General features: G+C 46.0%; 1 protein-coding gene across 2 annotated transcripts in view; it reads left to right on the forward strand.

Moving 5' to 3' along the window:
* LOC148454322 (complement C3-like) overlaps positions 1–23,941 on the forward strand; it is a 284,622-nt gene that overhangs the window by 22,884 nt on the left and 237,797 nt on the right. For both annotated transcript variants that reach the window (XM_088461038.1, XM_088461039.1), the window contains exons 3-7: positions 2,488–2,650; positions 8,072–8,142; positions 12,213–12,304; positions 13,008–13,090; positions 14,463–14,550. In XM_088461038.1, the coding sequence (XP_088317164.1) occupies positions 2,488–2,650; positions 8,072–8,142; positions 12,213–12,304; positions 13,008–13,090; positions 14,463–14,550 (497 nt within the window). The remainder of the gene's footprint in view (positions 1–2,487; positions 2,651–8,071; positions 8,143–12,212; positions 12,305–13,007; positions 13,091–14,462; positions 14,551–23,941) is intronic.

A 23,941-nucleotide genomic window follows, 5' to 3' on the forward strand; every position in this document is an offset into this window, starting at 1 on the left:
AAAAATGAAATCCAGATCCAAAACATTTAAGGAGATAAAGATCCAAACCAAAACCAATACACGGGGGTCGGCGAACATCCCTAATTTTTAGCACAACCGTGGCAAAGATGTATAAGGAGTAAGGACACATCTGTAACTGTTGAACATGAGTGTTTTTTTGTATTTTGTCCATAAGGCAGAGAACAAATTTGATCACCTTTGGACCACATAGCTAGAGTCTACATATGCACCCCCATTGTGAAAATATATGTTAAATGACATTTGTTCCTGTTGGATGATACACAGAGTGTGGCAATTATATATATAAATATAAATATATATATATATATATATATATATATATATATATAAAAAAAACACTTATTCTGTTTCTTATTAGTTACCAGAAGTGTTTATATTTTGAAAGATATGTCAGAATTTGTTTTGATATACTTATTCTTTGGAATAGCAATAAATGTTTGTGGTCATTCATATTTGGCTGGCAAACAACTATGACCTTGAACCAGATGTACTTTGTTAAAATGTAATGATTGTCTTTGTATTTTTTATGCTTAATATATGATACGTATGTGTTATATATGTTTACCTTTACTGCTGTCTAATGTGTCACAAAAAATCAATAACAATTACTCTATAAAAAAAAAAAAAATGAAGTGATGATGAATGGACCCCATCAGTAGCAGATGTTACCTAGGAACTGCGGGGCTGCAGCCCCCCTTAGTAAAATCCACTACTTCTTCAGGGAGCCAGTTCCAGTCCATGACTGCACTGGCTACACTGTGACTGTAGGTGTCTCCCCACTGGAAGCGCTACCTGGCAGTCACTCACGCAAAGGACAGGCAGCCCCAGGGGGAGGTGTGTGTTTCTCCCCTGGGGATGCCGGATGTGATTAGCACAGAGCGGCTTCAAGTTGGACCTGCTGCTCTGCCTTTCGGGCAGTCCTACAGGGCTTCTTGGGGCTGCAACCAATGCAGTCCCCTGAAGCCTGTGTTATGTGCATGTGCAGCGACACCACCGCTCATGCACATGTACCAGTTTTGCCACCTGCCAGATTAATTGCGCAGGTGCCGGGACCCAGACATCTACAGACAATCCAGCAGCAGCGGCAGCCCCCTTCAGGTAAGAGGGCAGGAGCCACTGCTGGATCCCATTGTGTTTGGTCAATACCCTCTGCATCATTTCTGTCTTGCTTCATTTGAATTAAAAGCATGCTTGCCGACATTTGGCTCCCTCCTTCCGGGAGGGAGCAGTCGGGCTTACAGGGCTGGGGGCGTGACGCGGCCAAAGGGGGCGAGGCCCGGCACATGACGCAGCGTTGGGGGCGGAGCATGGGGCGTGACAGCGTGACGCGTCATCGTGGCTCCGCCCCCTCTTCACAATGCCGTGATTAATGGCTTTGTGCAGCGGGGGCGGAGCCACGATGACGCGATTCAGCCCGAATCGCGTCACCGGCCCCCCTGCTGCCGGGGTTTGTACCTAATGGCGCGGGGGGGTGCTGGCACATCGCCGGGGGCCGGGAGGATTGCCTGCCTTCCCGGGAGGTCGGGAGCGGCACCCGATTTTCGGGAGGCTCCCGACCAAATCGGGAGGGTAGGCAAGTATGATTAAAAGGAACAACCCTTCCCAAACCTAAACACCTCTGCACGTATTAAATCTGTCCCACCTGCAGCACACCATGGTTTTTCCTAGGTACAAATTGCTATTGAATTTGTTTTGCTCCTTATTGATTGGCTCCTAAATTTAGGAAAAATGTATGCAGGCACTGCCTTCACATATATTACCCCTACACATGGATACTGTTTATCCAAACCACAATCTCCCAGCTTTACACTCTTGCAAAAACAACATGTTGTAGTTTGAATGGTCTCCCAAAATCGGATGTGTAATGCTGCCCATACACTAGGCGATTAAACCTAGCGATTGAGCAATAACGACCGTCATTATCACTCAATCACTTGGTAATCGCCCGCAAATCGGGCAGTAATATGTTAAAAACGACCAGCGATGCACGCGCCCGCTGGTCATTTTTAACATCAATCATCGCCCGAACATGACGGTCAACCTGGCGACCGCCGTCAGGTTGCCATGTTCGGGGATGACTGATCTGCATACACTGAACATTTGAACGTACATTGTATGAACTTCACCCCGCGGGAGACGACGGCGTCGTAATCGTGCCATCGTCCCCGCATCTAGTAGTGGATGGGCAGCATTACAGTTTTACTTAGACCTGAAAAAGAGAAAATAGATAAATAAACACAATACTTAAGTGAAATGATAACACGAATACTAAAATGTTTCATTGGTACTGTAAACAATAATGAAGACTTTACTTTGAAATATAATGCTATCAGTGGTCCCCTTACTTGACGGATCAAGTTCTTAGATGGTCATGTGACTTATAATAGTCTAATTTTTCAAGGCAGTGGATTATTCTATATCTGTTTCCATTGTGTTTATTTTCATTCTGTTTTCCCTGTACTACAGATTCCCTCAATAAATTTGGAGAGAAACCCAGACAAGAAACAGTTTGTCTATGTCATTGTGACATCCACCATTTGCAAATTGCAGAAAGCCATCTTGGTGTTTTTTCAAAGTGGCTATATTTTCATACAGACTGACAAACCCATCTACACTCCCGGATCGAAAGGTGAGGTGTGGCTGGTACAGTATACCGCATGTTAAAAAAGTGATGTTTGAAATGAATGTTACACCAAAGAACCCTACTGCTGGACATTAAGGGGTATATTTACTAAAGTGCAGGTTTTTAGAAGTGGTATTGTTGCCCATAGCAACCAATCAGATTGTAATTATCTTTTATCAAGCACCTTCTAGAACAGTGTTGGCTAACCTTGACACTCCAGGTGTTGTGGAACTATATATCCCAGCATGCCCTGCCACAGTTTTAGCATGCCCTAATAGCAAAACTGTAGCAGTGCATGCTGGGTTATGTAGTTCCATAACAGCTGGAGTGTCAAGGATAGCCAACACTGTTCTAGAAGATGATAGCTAGAATCTGATTGGTTGCTATGGGCAACAACTCCACTTATAAAAAACAGCACTTTAGTAAATATAACCCTCCTTTATGCTCTAAAATGTTACTCAGCACTTTAGTAAATATAACCCTCCTTTACGCTCTAAAAGGTTACTAATGTCTTCACCTTTTGTGTTGTTCTTATTTCCAATGCAAGGGGGGCACATACATTTATTGTTTTGGCATGCAGGGTAAATACTGGCTGCTTTGCATCTACTGTAGCTCACAAACGCTGGACAGATATATTTTATATTGCAATATTAGAATTGAGGGCCTGATTCAGAGCCGCTCGTAAGCGGCCGCTCGTTCGCTCCGAGCGATGTTCGCTCATCTGCGCATGCGTATGGGTCATAATGCACATGCGCCAACCAGTCAGTGCGGTCGGAAATCGTGTGCTCGCAAAATAGCGAATGCCTGCTAATTTGAGTGACAGGATGAGGCGTTTGTAGGTGGTAACAGGGGAAGGTGCTTGAAAACGGGGAGTGGAGATCCGAACGCAGGCGTGCCAAACGGTCAAAACGGGCGTTTTAAGGGTGTGCATAATTAACAAAGCAGCATCATCGACCACGTCACTTGGTTGTTTCTTAGCCTGAACTGCTCGCATGATTGCGGTAGGAAAATGCTACCACAAGAATAGCGAGCAGTTCATACGCCTTTCAATGTACTCGATTAATCTAATAAATAGCGGAGATGATGTATGATGCGAGCGGCCAAGGGGCGTCTTTACAATAAAGCGAGCGCATGTTTCGTTCGCTCGCTCAGACATAGAGGCGTCAACAGACCGCAAAGAGCGAGCGCTCAATTTAAATAGCCAGCCCCTTTTTCTGAACGAGCGTCCGCAAATAGCGTCCGGCTCTGAATCAGGCCCTGAGTTTGGATATGGCCCTCTCAAACCAAAAACTCTGCACATAATACATCTGCCCCACCTGCCGTGCAGCATGGTTTTACCAAGGTGCAAAGATCCTGGCTCTTTTTTGCTTCACTCCAAATTTAGGGCCTGATTCAGAGCCGCTCGTAAGCGGCCGCTCGTTCGATCCAAGCGATGTTTGCACATCTGCGCATGCATATGGGTTGTATTGTAATACGCATGCGCGAACCAGTCAGTGCGGCCGGAATTCGTGTGCTCGCAAAATAGCGAATGCCTGCTAATTTGAGTGACAGGATGAAGTGTTTGTGGGTGGTAACAGAGGAAGGTGCTTGAAAACGGGGAGTGGAGATCCGAACGCAGGCGTGCCAAGCGGTCAAAACGGGCGTTTTAAGGGTGTGCATAATTAACAAAGCAGCGTCATCGACCACGTCACTTGGTTGTCTTTTAGCCTGAACTGCTCGCATGATTGCGGTAGGAAAATGCTACCACAAGAATAGCGAGCAGTTCATACGCCTTTCGATGTACTCAATTAATCTAATAAATAGCGGAGATGACGTATGATGAGAGTGTCCAAGGGGCGTCTTTACAAAATAGCGAGTGCATTTTTCGGATGCTCGCTCAGACATAGAGGCGTCAACAGACCGCAAAGAGCGAGCACTTCATTTAAATAGCCAGCCCCTTTTTCTGAACGACCGTCCGCAAATAGCGTCCGGCTCTGAATCAGGCCCTCAGTGCCTAAGGGACTGATGAAGATTTGAATATAAATGTGAAATGTGCAGTATAAAGGAATATGTTGGTCTACATGATACGCCTACTGGGAGGTGAATCAGTTGTATCATTCTTTACCCTATTCATGCTTATGTTGCTGATTAATAGTGGGAATAAAAGGGGGTAAGGTGCGTTCTACCTGGGTGTGGTGGTGAAAACTGTTGTGTTAAAGTGGGTGAGTATGGTGTGGGGTGACTGGGTGGGGATGGTGCTGCGGTGATAATGGTGCGATGGGAGTGGGAATGAGGATGGAACGATGGGAATGAGAGTGAAAGTGAAAATGAAAATGAAACCAGCCAGACACAGATGTGGGGGCCAAATCTTTTAATGGAGTAGTCACAGTGCTGCTCCGATGAGGTCCCGGGCAAGTGGGGGAGGTATGGCGGTTGATGGGGATGAGACTGGGGAGGTAGGTGGACCCTTTCAGGGGGCTCCTTTCCATGCGGTTCAGTGACCAGCACATGACCCCTGCTGGACCTATGGTCGACAGACTAGGATGTCTCAGGTGGTGGGGGGATGCGGCGAGTGGGTCGGAACACCTGGGCGGCGTCCTGCGTGTAGGTGAGAGTCTCAGTGTTACTTACCTACCGGTAGATTTTGTGGTGAGAGGGGGATGTCGACGTTGTGGCCGTTGAAGGAAAGGTGGAAGCTGCAAAATGTCGGTGAGCAAAGTCAATAGAATGCCGGTAGGTCTGATGATTAATAGCGCACATCTTGCCAAACCAGAGTACAGCCAGCCACCGCAGCTGTGTGGAAGAGGGCAGGAAATCTCCGTCAGCCGACAGAGATCCTGACCTCTTCCCTCCCTCCCCCCCCCCCCCCAAAGGTGGCGACATGCCTCTGTTTCGGGTAATGGAAGCTGTCACCACCCCCAAATGGCAGCAGGCTGTCAATCACTGACAGTCTGCTGCCAGTTTACGTGCAGGCTCGCAGACCCGTTCTGCACAGAACGGGTCTGGCACCTGCGCAGATTCCCGATCATGCCGAATTAGGCAGTCCATGTGCAGTGTGTGTGATCAACAACACAAACACACTGGGGGCGATTCAATCGCTGTGTGGGAGACAATAATTACTGGGCACCCAGTGTTGCAATTGAGGTGCTCTGGGCGCCCAATAATTATCGTGGTCTTAGCACCCTATTAGACCGGCTTAAGCCATATAAATGGCTAAACCTGTCTAAATTCCTGTTTAGGGTGCCCAGACCTCCCCCGAATTCTTCGACTTTGGCTGACTGGCTTGAGGTTTAATGCTTTGGCCGGGGAGACCCGGTGAAAGGGTCTCCTGGCTGTGGCATTACACCTCGGCTAGTTTGAGTCTGGTGTTGGTTTTAAAAATAGGGGTAACTCCATGCCTGTTTTTTCCCCTATTTTTAAAACCATGACTGGCTCTGGGAGCCCAGTGCTAGTTCAGAAAATATGGGAGAACCCTACACATTTTTCCCCCTTAATATAGAACCAGGTCTGGCTTAGGTGCCCTATGCTTTTTTGGGGGGGAACCCTACATATTTTAAACATTAACCCTTTCATTAGTTTTATCACAAACAAGCAGCCTGCATGTATCTCACTGATATGTGCAGGCTGCATGTGCGGGTGAGTTTGGCTGCGATCACACTCAGGAAACTTGAGGATAATCTCAATCACATACATCATCGAAAAACTAAATTCTGCTAATCATGATTTTTGGTACATTTGTGAGTTTCTGCTGGCAAAAGTCAACTGAGTTTCAGCAATGCTGTGAGAGTTTAAAGTCGGTCCAAACACAATTGTTAGTAAATTTACCACTTAGCCATCCAGTTGTGTTCAGCTACATTGCTGGTAAGAGAGTGCAAGAGTATTTGGAGTGTGTTTTTGGCAATTGAGCCTGTGCTCACCTATGTGGGTGTGACCAACACAGGAAGTCGTCAAAATGTATTGTCTAATGGTAACAAATTGTGTGTGTACATGACAGTGCCGTAGCTACTGCTCCCGGCGCCTGGTGCAGGCCATGCCCCCTCCGTGTGAGTTTACTTGGAGGGGGCGTGGCCTGCATCCAGCGCAGGGAGCTGGTGATTACTGCTGTAAGGGCAGCATTGTGATCGTCTTGAGCGTCCTAAGGACACTCCAGGCGGCACTGCTTTTGAGATTCTGGCAGGAGGGTGCTGTTACAGGTACCCTGCTAGCCAGTTGCAGGAGATGCACCGCTCGCACACCCCTAGTTACGACCCCGGTACATGAGCCATGTTTGTTCATATGCTCAGGGGCGCCGAGAAGGGGAGGGGAGCGGGTACAAATTACCTGGGCCCAGGCTTCCTGAGGGGCCCAGCGCCACCCCCCCTCCCTCATAGCAGCCCAGCACACAGCGTGTCCTGAGCTGCAGTGGGAGACTGCTCGTGGCTGCTGATCAGCAGCCACAGCAGTCTCCTATGCCTGTGGGTTGGAGCGATCACACTGATCGTGCCCCCCTGGCTTTGCGCCAGGCTGAGGGGGCTCAGAGCATCCCCCTCGCCAGCGCGTAGCACTGAAAATCTTTTTTTTTTTCTGAAATGGGCGTGACCACACCTCCCGTGATTAGGCCATGCCCTCTGTTACCCAGGCCCGCCATGGCTCTTGGCGGGCCTGCATATGCTAGTGGACTAATCTACCTGGTTTCTGAGCAGTGCCATTCTATAGGCAATATAACAATAATATCTAAAAATGAAATGTAAGGAAATATACTGTAAATACCCAGCTATCAAATCTGTTAAGTCTTCAAGTTTTTTAAGAAAATCATATTAAATATTTTTTTTCAATCTATGCTTTCATGCAGAGCAGCGGCAGGGCACTAATAAGTCTGGTGCAGAGCCGTATCTAAACTTTTTGGTGCCCCTTGCCAGAGAAAGCATTGGTACCCCCCATTTTTTAAATAGGGACAGTGCATCTGAAAAAGGACCATGGCTTCATAGGGAAAGGCCAGGGAAGAGATAGGGGAGGCCAGGAGATGCTGGGGATAAGAGAAGCTACAAGTGATAATGATAATAAACAGAAAATTGACAGGCCCAAACAGCGCCCCCTGCCCTGCGGCGCCCTGTGCCATGGCACTGGTCGCACTACCCTAGTTACGGCCCTGCTCTGTTGTTCCCTTTTCCCCAAAACATGTGATGTCATGATGCCAAAGAGGGGGACCGGACCTGGAAGCTGAGAGCCCTAAATCTCTTAGGGAAAAGCCAGGCCATTCGTTAAGCTTCAGTGAGCCATTCTGGGGGACACACCCTTATCCCTGTGCAATGGGGCGGTGGCATCTGTCACAGTCTTTTTATACAACATTGGACTCTTAGATCAATGAGTAAAGTCTAATGCTTTTACACAGGTGTACAGGTATGCAAATCATACAATTGTGCGGTTCTATTGCATAAAGTGTGACTATAATTTTCTATTTATATTTAGTTCTCTACAGGATTTTCACCATGGACCAAAACATGAATCCTGTGGACAAGTCAGTGGACATTGAAATCTCGGTGAGATGACTTTTCATGTGAAGAGATTTGAATATTAATTGACACATAAACCCTGATAGAGAGTTAAACTAGGTTTTCAACTTTAAATGCGCATTACTATGCATTGACTAATCTTGTGTACAATACACAGTGCCAAAAAATGCACGATCTGTTCTGCCCACTCTGCATAAGGCCCATAGCTTGATGAATACATTATGCATTTAAGTACAGAGAGATTGATTATTTGTATTAGTAATTGTGGTTATACTATGGTACACTTCATTCTGAGGACAATCATCATGATCTAAGAAGTTAAAGTCTTCAATTTTTTTAAGTTTTACTTACATTAATGTGTTTAAGGAAAATGTATTTTTTGTTTTTCTTATGACATTTTAACAATAAGTTCATACATTAGGGATAGTACTAACATTTTAGGCACCTTATACCACCAGCTGCGTAACAAAGAGGTAGTGCACCCTTTTCCGCCTGTCCCGCCCCCTGAGCACATGCCATCATAAAGTTGCACCCCACGGGGGTCTGTGGGTGGTGGGGAAATTGCCAGGAGACTATTGGAGTGTCCTGAGCATGCTCCAAACAGCTGCACTGGTACCAAGGCTCCCCAAACAGCCCTGTGGGAGTCCCTCTATACACGGTGACAAAGTCACAGGGCAGAGAAGGGCAGACTGCAGTGGCTGGTGAGTATGGCAGGTATAGTCCCCAGGGCATCCCGCCCTGTGTGATGGTACAGACTGTACTGCCCTCCCTACGGCCCTCTATACAACATCCAATTCCAACTCACAGCATTCAAGCAGACTTGGATGATAACCTCAAACCATTGATCATGTGCTGGAGATGGGCTAATAGAGAGTTTCATGTGATCCTCTTGTTGTTCTGTGATCCTCCTCTTACCTCTTCTCTTGATTGACCCTCCCCTATAGCCAGAGATTGATTATTTTAAAGTACAGACAGTAATGTTTTATATATACTAAACAGAGTTAAAGCTAAGGACCCAATTCTGTGTGCTGGTAATGAAAATGTCTATCAATCCTAAATAAATAGATATCTGATTGCAAAGAAAGAACTATGGGGCTAATCCAGAGATGTGTGCTAACCCCATGCTTAGCGCACATCTCCGATTATGCCGTTCTGCAACGGCGCATGACCCGTAACACGCATGTGCAGTATGGGTCCCATGTGATTGCATGCAGAGCGACATTTCTTGGCAGGGAGGGGGTGGTGTCCATTTCCCCAAATGGAGGTGCGTCACCGCCATTTGGGAGTGAGGGAATAGGCCAGGATCTCCTTCGGCTGATGGAGATTTCCTGGCCTCTTTTGAGCAACTGCCCTATGGTCACTCAGCCGGCAGAGAATCATGCAGATGATCCGATGCTGCGTTCATTGGTGCAGCTCAGAACAGTAATGCATGCTGGAGGCGGGTTGCCTTCTGCTGCATTCCCATAATAATGCAATCGCAGCTGCTACCATGGAAGCACCTCTGCTTGCAGTAGCATCAGACCTTGAATCACGCCCTACGTGCGGCTCTGCATGTTGCAAAGATAGACATCTATCCCCCTCAGCTGCTGAGCCGGCCCCTGCATGGCCTCTCCAATACGTTTAAGCTCAGGTTATGAGTACCCCCCTCTTGGCATCCCTGTTTGTGGGGTACCGCAAATTTTAAAAGGGTCTATTCATCATCCTTAAATATCTACAACAGTAGGAGCAAATTAACATTTTCACGTACTTTTGTAGAAATTAAGTTGCAGACCTATTCATCATTCATGTAATGCAGGAGATATAATTTATATCTCCTGGTTACAATTCTCAACCGATAATTTCCACAGTAGGTAGAAAATATGCCGTTCATCAAGTTCCGAAAAAGTGTTACTCTATGCCATTCTGAGATGGATTGCAGCATCCTAATGTGTTCACAGGCTGCCCTTTACAGCCAGAACACTGTGGCAAAGCCGGTCCCAGCACCTACCATTCAGTGTGTAAAGCACAAGCCAGCCCCTTTGTTGATTTTGTAGGTTGTCAGCACCAGGAGCTGGCCAGGGGGTGGATGTGAAGCTGGGTCCAGCAGCAGATAATGGAACAGCCAGCCCCAGTGGTGAATATGCAGGCTGTCAGTGGAGGGTACAACAGCTGGTGCAGGGGTAGTGTATCACACTTCTGAAACGATGTCTCCACAGAAAGAGCAGCTTTTCGGAAGTGATACGTTAGTCTATGAGGGGCCTATTCATCATAACTAAACTTTCTCTGGAGGTAATTAGGTTTAGAACTCGCATGGAGTTCTGCCTAATTACCGGAGAAATTCATCATTCCTCCTCCCCATAACTATCTATTCCGAAAAACTGTCATTTTTGTGATGACAGCTTTTTGGGAAATAGATAGTTATCCCTGTCTACTCTAACTTACCGCAGCTTTAATCCGTACTGCGCATGTGCTGTTAGATCTGTAAAACCAGCGCATGCGCAGCACTGCCTACAGCTGTGCCAATTAAGTGTGCCCCCTCCCCCCAACCCCCTCTCCCCTCTCCCCCCTCCGCTCACCTTCCCCCGTCCTCCATTTACCTGCCCGCTGCAACTGCTTCTGGCTCCGTCTGCTGTTCTGACACTGTGTTCTCCAGGCAGAACACAGTAAAGTTTAGAAGAACACAGTGGGGGTCATTCAGATCTGCTCGCGAGCGCAGGTCGATGTTACCCCACTGCGCATGCGCACGACGGAGGGAGCTCCGTCGCGCGCATGCGCGAGACCCGGCGAGCGACGGGCTCTCCGTCGCTCCGGGTCTCGCACCAAAGAGGGCGTGCTGTCGATGTAGATTGACAGCACCTCCCCTTTGGTGGGCGTGCCAGGGGCGTGGCCGCCAGACGGAGGCGTTTCCATGGGAACGCCTACCTTCTGAAGCCGGCCCCACTGACATCACTAGTGATGTCAGTGGGAGTGATTTTGGCTCTGATAGAGCCAAAATCACTCCAGGGCTTGCGGCAGCGAGACCCTACCGCAGGGTCTCGTCGCAAGCCCGATGGTCGCGATGGTCTTGACCATCACGACCATCATCATGGACGCTCGCTATGGTTGTGGTTGGTCCAAGAGGCCGCTCCATTTTCATGTAGGAGGGCCCTGATTCAGAGCGATAGCTCTGGTCAGAGCGTCCGGCTCTGAATCAGGCCCAGTGTCCGAGCAGCCTCCAGGAGCCAGAGGAGGGTCCAGGGAGCACCGGAGGAAGACGCCGGGGGACCTCACCAGCTGGAAGCAGATAAGTGTCACACGATATTCGCCACCTCACAGTGACGGATAGTAACTCCATCAAATTCCAAAAATACATAATTTTCGGAATTTGATGAATAGCATAATTTCCACATCCCCATACTAATGGAGATAATGCAAGATAACTTTCCAGACACTGCCTAGAGTGTTTTTCTAAAAGCGGCTGTACAGATGAGTTCTCTTGTATCTTTGCTGTTTGCACTGCAAACGTTCGCGGGCATTGCGCCATGCGATTACCTGCAGCCAAGTGCGCCATGCTCTGCCTTCTCAATATGAAATAATTCTGACATATACGGGACCAGTGATCACAGTAAGCCATTATATGCGGCAGTAGAGCCATCCTGCCTGAGCTGAATGTTCTTATTTCACATGTGTGCTCCATTTCGGAGATCTGGAGCGGGGGAGGGGGGGGCAGGAAAAGAACCTAGCGCTGCCATGGACATACATCATGTACAGATTGGTCTCCTTATGTACTGGATAGTGTATTAATATAGAGTATTAATAATTTACCCTATAGATGGTCTATATCAGTGCATCCCTAACAGTGCATGTTTTCCAGATCTTCTAGTTGGTGCACAAGTATATTCATTACTGGCTGACACATTTTAAAAGATCAACAGGTAGTGCAAATTATTTCATTTGTGACACTGAAGGGATATTAAAAAACATGCAACTTTAGTATTATATGCTATTTCTAGTGTGGTCATCATAGTGTGGGCTAGGGAGGGGGTTTCCAGGCAACCGTAAACCCCCACCCTACGTTTGGCTATGAAGTGGCATAGAAAAGTGTGTGTAATGTGGTGGGATCTCTCTTTTCTTCGTAGACCCCAAAAGAAGTTATTGTAAAGAAAGAGTCTAAGCAACAAGGCAAAACCGGCATTAGCAGCCTAACCTATGAACTAAGTGACCTCGCAAGGTGAGTGTCAAACAAACAGGGCCTCATTCAGATATCTGCATAAACCAGATGATTTTACATGACAAGGTCCAGAGATGTTAGTTAGGATCACCTAGTAGTTTTCAAACCATGCGACAGTCTACACTAGGCAGTTGGTTTATTTAAGCAGAATCTAATGCATTTCACCGCAACCTGCCATTCAGCACCAGAAGACAGGAAGCAGTAAAGTGCATTAATAGCTGCTTATCTGCCCAGTGTCATTTATTTAGATTGCTGCAAGCTCAATTGTATGTACTAATTGTCTTTTACATCTGCCATGTGAACTGTATTATTGTTTTGATGCAGACTTTCTTAGTAAATACGTAGTGCTGACAGTGCTTCTATTTGATTTTTGTCTGTCTTAAATAAATGCCATCAAATGCTGGAGAGCTTTGTTTATACAGTGTAATTTAGTTTTGAGTTTGGACTTGTCTCTCACATCTAAATATAACTGCACCTTTGAATTTTCCACATCTGCTGTGCAACATGACTGTACCAACATGTACAGTTACTTGCTATTTTTGACTTTGCTTCCAACTCAAATTCTGCACCAAAATCCATAATACCTTCATATGGATATATCAGATTTACAGTACACTTTTACTGTATGTTTTAAACAGAAATGCACTAAATAGAATATTACTCAAATGCAGTGAAATATATACCTATATTTTTTACTTCACAGTTTGGGAGTGTGGACCCTATCGGCAAAGTATAAGGGCGCGGAGGTGCAGAATTACGTCACACACTTTGAAGTGAAAGAATACGGTATGATGTGTGATGACCTACATGATATAATTAGCGCAATATAAATCAATCTACTGTATAAGAGAAAAGAAACAGTTAAAAAAAATTATCCCCAGCCTTTAAAATTATGTTAATTTGGCAAAGAAGAGTTAATCACACTGATGTTTTGTTTGCCTGCTCAATATATATATATATTTTTTAAGTACTAAAGTAGTCTCTGTGAATTAGGGGCCTGATTCAGACCCACTCGCGAGCGGCTGTCCGCTCGCAAGTGGGTCGATGTTATGGACTGAGCATGCGCACGACGGAGGGAGCTCCGTCGTGCGCATGCGCCAGACGCGACGAGCGAAGGAAAGTCCTTTGCTCGTTGTGTCTGATCAAAGGGGGCGTGCTGTCGATGTTGATTGACAGCACGCCCCCTTTGGTAGGCGTGCCTCCCTGACGGGGGCGTTCCCATGGGAACGCCTCCCGTCAGAAGCCGGCCCACTGACATCACTAGTGATGTCAGTGGGAGTGATTTTGGCTCTGATAGAGCCAAAATCACTCCGGAGCTTGTGGTTGAAAACCTCAACCGCAGGCTCCGGCTCGCAATTTCGATGGTTGCGATGGTCTCGACCATCGCGGCCATCAAAATGCACGCTCGTATAGCCTGTGGGTGGTGACCCACAGCTATACGAGCGTCCAGAAGGACACTCCATTTTCATGGAGGCCGGCCCTCATTTAGAGCGTGCGCTCTGCTCAGAGCGTACGGCTCTGAATGAGGGCCAATGTCATTTATTTTATAATAGATTTATTACTGACATAACAACATGCTTGCCGACTTTGAAGCAGCAGGGGGTGTGGCGGCGGAAATAGTGGGCATGGCAGCACAATTGCATCATTTCAGCCCCGCCCCCTGCTTGACAGAGCAGAGATTTCCGGCATAATAAAGCAGGGGGCTGGGATTAGATTATGCAATTCAGCGTTAATTGGGTCATCGGACACCACCGGACCGCCCACTTTGTCAGGTAAGAATGGGGGGTGTGGGGGTAAGCAGCCAAACCGGGAGACTTTTCCTCTCTCCTGCGAGCAGCCGGGAGTACCACCCAATATTCGGGAGCCTGCTGGCATTGCGGGAGAGTCGGCATTTATGGATAACAATGATCTATCTCTACAAATAAAAATGGCCAAATCAATAACCTTTCTCTGACTGCCTTGATTAATTAGATATTTGTAATTCATTAGCTCGCATTGATGAGTGAGAGATCACCTTTCAAATTGATGCAGCAAAAAAAGTGTCCTCTTAATTTATTGAAGTTGAAAATAATAAGTGAAACACTTACCTTTTATAAATCATCACATGTTATGCAAAACTAGGATTATGCTAATATCAGGTTCTCTTTCTCTACCTTAGTCCTACCAAATTTTGAGATTAAGCTTGAAAAATCTAAACCATTTTTTAACTGGAAAGATGAAAAAATAACAGTGGAGATCTTTGCAAAGTGAGTTACCATGTATTCCCAATGTTCACTTTAAATAGAATGTGTCTGTGTGTTACATGTGTGATACTGTACATGTATTGGAGATGTCTGTGTGTACTAGTGATCAGTGATATATATAGATAGGAGGTGTCTGTGTGTCTAATACCCCTTTTCCACCTAAATTCCGGGTCTGACCCGGAGTTGGAACAAAGGCCCTCATTCAGAGCCGTACGCTCTGAGCCGTACGCTCTGAAAATGGAGCGTCCTCCTGGACGCTCGTATAGCTGTGGGTCACCACCCACAGGCTATACGAGCATGCATTTTGATGGCCGCGATGGTCGTGACCATCGCGACCATCGAAACTGTGAGCCGGAGCCTGCGGTTGAGGTTTTCAACCGCAAGCTCCGGAGTGATTTTGGCTCTATCAGAGCCAAAATCACTCCCACTGACATCACTAGTGATGTCAGTGGGCCGGCTTCTGATGGAAGGCGTTCCCGTGGGAACGCCCCCGTCAGGGAGGCATGCCCCCGGCACGCCTACCAAAGGGGGCGTGCTGTCAATCAACATCGACAGCACGCCCCCTTTGATCAGACACAACGAGCGAAGGACTTCCCTCCGTCGTGCGCATGCTCAGTCCATAACATCGACCCACTTGCGAGCGGACAGCCGCTCGCGAGTGGGTCTGAATCAGGCCCAAAGTTCCTATCTGGATCAGACCCGGAATTTTGCCGGCACCGACTCGGGATATTCCCGAGTCAGCGCCGCTCACACCGCAGTCGGGTCTGCATAGACCTGGCTTTTGTGGAGTGAAAGTGGAAGCTTGGAGATGATGCCATCTCCAAGCGCCACTGAAGCCGGACCAATCGGCCGGCTAGCAGCGCACTCCATGTCATCATGACCCGGAGTGCGCTGTTCTCACAGCAGGGTTTCACGGGCTACGCCCGTGTTAAACCCTGCTAGTTACCTGGGTTGGATTGCCGGGTCACTCGACCCGGCGATCCAACCCTCTCCCCTTTTACACCAGGGAGCTGCCTGGGTTAACCCTTCAAAAACCTGGGTTTTAGCTCCGGTGTAAAAGGGGTATTAGTGATCAGTGGTATATGCATATGTGGTTTATGAGTGTACTAGTGATCAGTAATATATGTACAGGAGGTGTTTGTGTGTCCTAGTGATCAGTGATATATGTACAGGAGGTGTGTGTGTGTGTGTGTGTGTGTACTAGTGATCAGTGATATATGTAGGGGAGGTGTCTGTGTGTCCTAGTGATCAGTGATATACAGGAGGTGTCTGTGAGTTCTAGTGATCAGTGATATATATATACAGGAGGTGTCTGTGTATTCTATTGAGCAGTGATATATGTACAGGAGGTGTCTGTGTGTCCTAGTGATAAGTGATATATGTACAGGAGGTGTTTATGTGTATTAGTGATCAGTGATATATGTACAGGAGGTGTCTGTGTATTCTAGTGATCAGTGATATATGTACAGGAGGTGTCTATGTGTATTAGTGATCAATGATATATGTACAAGATGTGTCTGTGTTCTAGTGATCAGTGATATATGTACAGGAGGTGTCTGTGTATTCTAGTGAGCAGTGATATACAGTATGTACAGGAGGTGTCTGTGTGTACTAGTGATCAGTGATATATGTACAGGAGGTGTCTGTGTATTATAGTGAGCAGTGATATACAGTATGTACAGGAGATGTCTGTGTGTACTAGTGATCAGTGATATATGTACAGGAGGTGTCTGTGTATTATAGTGAGCAGTGATATATGTACAGGAGGTGTCTGTATGTACTAGTGATCATTGATATATGTACAGGAGGTGTATGTGTGTACTAGTGATCATTGATATATGTACAGGAGGTGTCTGTGTGTACTAGTGATCAGTGATATATGTACAGGAGGTGTCTGTGTGTCCTAGTGATCAGTGAAATATGTACAGGAGGTGTCTGTGTGTACTAGTGATCAGTGATATATGTACAGGAGGTGTCTGTGTGTACTAGTGATCAGTGATATATGTACAGGAGGTGTCTGTGTGTACTAGTGATCAGTGATATACAGTGGTGGCCAAAATTGCGGACACTTTTTTACATTTTAATGTTTTTATAATTTGAATGCTTATAAAAACTGTTATACTTCATGCAGTGCAATGATTCATGTATCAAATGAAAGGAAATTTAATGCTGAATTCAACACAACAAACAGAGGTCAAATATTTGCATTACAAGGGAAGTTATGCAGTGAAAACAACACTAAGGGTGAAAATCCCTGTGTACTTATTATGTTACTGTCCTATCAGCATTTCGTTGGGTGTCCTTTTTCAATACAGCAACACAGTGACGTGGCATTGAGCCAGCCAATGTTTGGGCTCTTCCTTCTTTATTATGTGGTGCCATGAGACAATTACGGCCTCAATTAATTGTCTTTTATTGGATAAATGCCTCAGATGTACTGTACCAGTTTTTTCAAATGGAACCACAAATGTTCTACGGGGTTCAGATCTGGGCTGTTTCGTGGCCATACCAGCACCTGTAAGTCATTCTCCATGAACCACTGTTTGCATATCCGTGCAGTGTGGCATGGAGCTGAATCCTGCTGGAAAAAAAATGGGGCATTTTCTGGAAAAAGATCCCTGATAGAAGGTAGAATTTTGGTTCTAGGATGGTGTCAATGTACTTTCTGCTGTTCAGTGTGCCATCTAGGACATAAAGGTGGCCTACAGCATCTGCTGTCATACATGCCCAGATCATAACACTTGTAGGATTCTTTTTTGTCACTTGAATGAAATCTGGATGTACCTCTTCCCCGATGTGACGTCTCCCATATTTTCTCCCATCACTTCCAAATATCGTTATCTCAGTTTCGTCACTCCATATCACTTGTTTCCACTGACCTTCTCTCCATGCAATGTGTTCTTTTGCCCACTGTATTCATTTCTGCTGCTACTTTTTATTCAGCAATTGATTTTTTCGGGGAATCCTATCTTTAAGGCCAACCTCCGTGAGTTTTCTCCGTGCCATTCTTGCATGGACAAAAACACCAGTTGCACTCAGTTCACTACTAATGGCCACAGCAACAAAGATATGCAAACAGTGGTTCACAGAGAATGACATACAGGTGCTGGGATGGGCAGGAAACAGCCCAGACCTGAACCCCATAGAACATTTGTGGTTCCGTTTGAAAAAACTGGTACATCTGAGGCGTCCATCCAATAAAAGACAATTAATTGAGGCTATAATTGTCTCACGGCACCACATAATAAAGAAGGAAGAGCTCCAAACATTGGTTGGCTCAATGCCACGTCGCTGTGCTGCTGTCTTGAAAAATAAAGGATACCCAACAAAATGCTGATAGGACAGTAACATCATAAGTACACAGGGATTTTCACCATTAAGGCCTCCACACATCAGAACGATATCGTTCCAACCAGCCAACCTGCTGGCTGGTTGGAATGATAATCGTCTAGTGTGTGGGAGCAAACAATAGTCAGCCGTTTGCTCCCACACGCTGAAAAACGGCCAAAAACGGTCTTTCCAACTAGTTGGGGAAAATCACACATGTTTGATTTTCACCATCATTCTAGTGTAGGGGCAAAGTTCCCCTCAACTGAACGATAAGTAGGCGGATACTGGCCAGGAGTGTCCGACAAATTGCTGTCACTCACCTCTGATGACTGCCCCTCAGAGATCTGCCAGTACCGCTGCCACCGCTGTCTCTCTGCTGGGGGGAGACATATCCGGGAGCCGTGTGCTGCCATTAGCCACCTCTGCAGAGGAAGCGCTACTTCAGCGCTCATATTCTCCCCCAGTAGATATACAAGTGGCCCACCGTGCAGGTGGCATCTCAGCTTCGATCGCCCCCCGCCAGCAGCACCTCTCCTTCATGTGTGTGTATGTCCCCCCAAAGTGCAGGCAGAACTCCAATCCTCCCCCCTTCTGGGACAAGCAGCACCTCTCCACTGATGTATCTTTCCGGTGCAGGCAGAGCTCTGATCCTCCCCCCCCCATATGGTACAAGTGGCACCTCTCCTCTGATGTCCCCCCCTCCCACCTCCTAAAAATGGCGACTCTCCTCTGATCCCCACAAACAGCACCTCTCCTCCTATTCCCCCCTACTGCCCCAGTACAGGCAGCACTGCACATCGAATTCCCCCCAGTACAGGAGGCACTGCACCTCAGACCCCCCCTAACAAGGTAAGCTGCACTGCACATGTTATTCCCCCCTCAATTAAGTAAAGCTGGCACTGTGAACCCCCCTCCACCCAGTTCAGCTGTTAAGTGAGTAAAACCCCCCCTGAAGCTGGCGCTGAGCACATTTCCCCCACCACACTAAGTACAGCTGGCACTGTGCACCCCCCTCTGCCAGTACAGGAGGGTCATTGAGCCAGAATCGGTATGAAATACCGGCTGGCGCATGGCCGGCAGTTCGATTCCCGTCAGCATCAGTCTGACAGATACAGAGATCCCGGCAGCGGCAGCCCGACAGCAGTGGAAATCCCGATCGTCCCTAGTTAAGTACAAACTAACCTAACCTAACCCCCCTAACCCTAACCTTCCTTAGGGGTGCCTAACCCTAACCTCCCCCCCTGTGCCTAACCCTAATCCCCCCTCTAAGTGCCTAAACCTAACCCCCCCTTCCCTGCTGCCTAAAGCTAAGTCCCCCAGGGGGGTGCCTAACCCTAACCTCCCCCCCGCTGGTGCCAAACCCTAACCCCCCCTTCCCCTAACCTAACCCAAACCCTCCCGGGGGGGTGCCTAACCCTAAGTCCCCCGCGGGTGCCCTAAACCTAACCCTCCCCCCACCCCGCAGCAGTCCGCTCGTGGCGCCCAGCGTCGGAAAAATGACAGGCATCTAGATTTAGACGTCTGTCATTTAACCCTCGCCGGGATAAAGCAATCGGGAAGCCGGCTGTCGGGCTTACGTCAGCCGGTTTTCCGATTGAATACCCACTGAGCCCAAGAGCTTACCACTACAGGACTGTCTTCCCAGTACCCACCAGCTCTATCTCCGGCGTTTGGTTGGGGGGGATCCTCCTGCTGACCCGCTCCCTCTGGTGTCATGGCTGCAATATATATACTCATGAGGTGTAAGCATAAACCAGCTGGGCGCCCTCCACAGGTGAAATGTAAATTGTATCCATAAGGTGGCACTCCATAATAAAAAAAAAGGCATGTCACCTTAGCTCATATTGCAACATTTCAGCGCTTTAATGAGTGCTTTTATTTGACAAAAGCGCACATTACAGCGCTGAAATGTTGTATTATGAGCTAAGGTGACTTGTGTCTTTTTTACTATGGAGTGCCACCTTACGGATAATATATATATATATATATATATATATCAAATCAGTCCAAGTGTCCCCGGCACTGGTGCCCTCTGTGGGTGCAAAGCCCTATGTACTCCAAACAAACAATGGCGGCACTCAGCGTCTTGGATAAATGCAGAAAGGTGTCCTTTATTCCTGATGATGGGTTACAGGCCCGATATGTAGGAGGAACAAAGGACACCTTTCTGCATTTATCTAAGATGCTGAGTGCTGCCATTGTTTGGTTGGAGTATATATATATATGTGTGTGTGTATGTGTGTGTATATATATATATATATATAATATTATATATATATATATATATATATATTATCGATTCCTGCCTGTCTATACCTTCTAACAATCAATTCATGCCTATACCTTCTAATAATATTCCTTCCTATACCTTCTAAAATTGTCACTATTCAGCGTTATGAGTCGGACAAGAAATAAATGCTTTCAGACTTTGAGTGTGGTTCCAAAGCACAAAAATATACTATTCAATATAAAAACAGATGGTTACATGCTGTGATCTAAATACAATTAGCGCAAATAAATCATACAGACCCAAGGTACAGTTGTTACATACGCACGTGCTCTGGACCCAGATACCGGCATCAGCATAGAAACCTCCGTCAACAGCACAGCAAAAAGACTCAAGACTGGGTTTAGAGAGCCCACATATATACTCTTACAGGGATAGGCAATACAATGGAACAAATTGACATGATTCCATTGGTTCTCCTTCATGGTGCTTCTGTTACAGGATAGTTCATAGGTCAATTCAAATGGACACAAACCAGCCTCCAACAGCCCTTTGTATCCTTTTTCCACCTGCATAATAAATCTAAGCTGCTAACATTACAGAGCACATTTTAATGTTTAACTCTCTATAGTCCATCATTTGCAGACGCATGTTGCGATCTTCTCACCGATGATACCGGAAATCTGTTGAGACACAGTGGATTAGAACAACACCAAACACGGTCTGCTTATCATGTACTAAACCTTAGATATCAAATAACCTTTATTTCAGAACATTAGCAATAAATGAATAAACCTTGAATATTATACTTTAAAGCTATGGAACCTTTTATGTAAGTGTGCAGTGTGTAAGTATTGGGATTTTGGGAAAAGACGCTAGTTAGCGCTGTGCGACTATGTGTTTGTGGAGTACACCATGCTACGTGTTTTGCAGGGTTGATCATTTTATATGTTTTAGTGACTGTCTGTATTTATATGGCAAGGACTTTTGACTTCTTTCTATTGCGCGGGAATCGCACGATGCTAAATAATAGCATCGCCGTATGTTATTACTAAAATGGCGCTGGGCGGCCAGTCGCAAAATGGCGTCTCATTGCCATTTGCAAAATGGTGTCATGCAGATCTAATTTTAAACTGATCCTGCCTCAGCCAATTACCCAGCTTTGACAGTCCACCCTTTGATAGCAAACAACATGCTATCATACTCTGATTTTAAAATTAATTTAGGCTTACATTATGACATATTATTTAATGTTATATTATGGGATGGCACAAGGAGGTTCTTAATCCATCAATAATGTGTCTCTAGGAGGGGACATAAAACTACCCTTATAAGCACACCGCAGATCTTGGGAGATCATGGGAAAGATGTGGGGATGCACCAATCCTATAAAGGAGGTCTTGAGGGGGAATAGGGACTTAAATTTTTTAAGATGTTTTAAAAATAACATTTTAATAACACATTTTATGTATGTCTAAATCTTATACATCATATGATGGTACCTTCTAGTTCAAGGTTGTAATGCAGTCCTACATTTACCTCAGTATTCACATTGTTAACACTGACCACCATCATAATTTCATTCTTTCGGTGTACCTTATCTTTAAATTTTCCACATTTCAACACAGTAGGAACACACCTGACACATAAGCCAATTACTATGATGACAACCAGTATAAGAATCAGGAATTTACCTATGCTCGCAATTATTTCCTGGACCCACTCTCCTAGACCTGAGAACTACCTTCTCTTCTACTTCAGCCACTGAAGCATTATGGTTCTGCCGAAATTTCCATTTAAGCTGCAGAATTTCATCCATCTTCCGGTCTATCACCTCCTTGGGCTCACTTGTATAGTTTGTAATGTAAGTGCAACACTTTACTCCAAATTGGGTGGCCAAAGTTACGCAGTACCCTCCTGTGACAGCTGTTAAATAATTTAAGACCAACCTGTGTTGCACCAGTTCTTTCTTGTACGCTTGCAACTCCCTACCTGTATACCTGAATGTGTCATCATACATCTCGGTGATATTATCTATTAATTTAGCAAGATCTTGGATATATCTAAAATTTAGTGTACCCCGAGCGATCCTGGTGGGATCCAATGCTACCAAAACTTGAAAGCCAGTTGTCTCACTAATTAACTGTGTGGCTTTATGCACGTCACCAGGTATCCTATTTCTTTTGTCTCTGTGTTCATACTGTGAGTGAAGATATGGTGATGGTGTGCTTTTATGAATACCAAGCATTTCACCATGTGTAAGGGTCATAACCTCTGGAACTACTTTTCCCAGGTAACACAAACCTTCGGAACTCGGAAAGAGCCACTTATCAAATATACATCATCGGGGAGAACATAAGGAATAGAATGCATCATGATCATCCAACACATTTCCTTAACAAATGATCCTATCTCAAGTTCTCCCATCTGGCTAATACATGTTTCTGGTTGTATAAACCTGGCACAGTACCCTTCTTGTACTCTGCCAACCATTTCTTTGGTGTTACTCAATGTATATTTATACCAGAAGTGTCTTCCACCCAACCTAATTGTGCGTAATAGTTCATAATTCATAGGCTCACGCTCAGCTCTTAGTGAGAAGGTCATCGTCTGGTTATTCCCAGTCACCTCCCAACTTCCTGGTTCATTGGAGTTGGTGATGTTTAAACATAAAAGTGTTTTATCTACTTGGTACTGGTGGAGTTTAAAATGGGGTGGTGTGGTGTTAAGAAATTTTCCATCCAGTGTCTTCCCTTTTTTGTAATTCTAAAACCTCAGAGACATTTAATGGAAATGGCACTAACCCTACATTATGCTGTCCTTGAGGCACATGAGAGCACACCCAACATTCATTTTGGTTAAGAACTTTGCCCATCATGGTATGATAATCCTCTAAAGGATACCCACCACAATACGGGTTATACTTAGGCTGGCATCTCTCATCGATTACGGACCCACAGAACTCACACATACAATAATCCTCAGACGATAACCCTTCACATTGTCTCCAAGTATCCAGAATAACAGATCTCTTAAAAATTACTGTACTGGGTTTGGTCAGATACTGCCCTTGGGAGTGTATTGCTCCTTCTCCCAATTCTCCTCCATCAATACTGCCATTAGCTCCCATCTCCTCTACTGGTCCCTCGTCACAGAAACCAGAAATCCCCAAACAAACCAGGATGATGGAAACTCTGGAAGAGAATACAAAACTGAACAAAGCAGACCAGTCCATTGCCGTAGCAAGGATCTACAAATTTCTTTAGCTCAGATATCTCACTGCAAACTTTTAACCTTCCCGGAACAAGCTTGCGATTGACAGGTCCACGTTATCTGCCTCGTCTCCGCCTTGTATCTCCACCGGTTGGTTGACCTTCTTACTGTGAGTGGTATGGACCCAGCGATCTCTCTCGGCCACCTTCAAAGATGTGGTACTCATCAACAACACCTGATATGGACCTTCCCAATAATCAGTCAAACAACCTGAACGCAAGAAATTTCTGATCATAACATATTCTCCAGGTTCAACATCATGACAGTTTGTTTCAGGCATATCATGTGACAACAATTTCAGTTTCTGCTGTTGCTGTTTTAACTGTTTACTCATTGGTATAAGATACCTTACAGTTACCTCGTTGTTACCTTTCAAATCTTCCTGCAGACTTATAAACAAATGAGGCTGTCTACCAAACAGTGGCCCTGATTCAGAGCCGGACGTGACCACCCACAGCTATAGCGAGCGGCCAGGAAGATGGTCACGATGGTCAAGACCATCACGACCATCAGGCTTGCGACGAGACTCTTGTGGTAGGATCTTGTGGCCGCAAGCCCCAGAGA

Source organism: Taudactylus pleione, unplaced genomic scaffold, assembly GCF_031769625.1.
Source record: "Taudactylus pleione unplaced genomic scaffold, aTauple2 ptg001005l, whole genome shotgun sequence".
Lineage (NCBI taxonomy): Eukaryota > Metazoa > Chordata > Amphibia > Anura > Myobatrachidae > Taudactylus > Taudactylus pleione.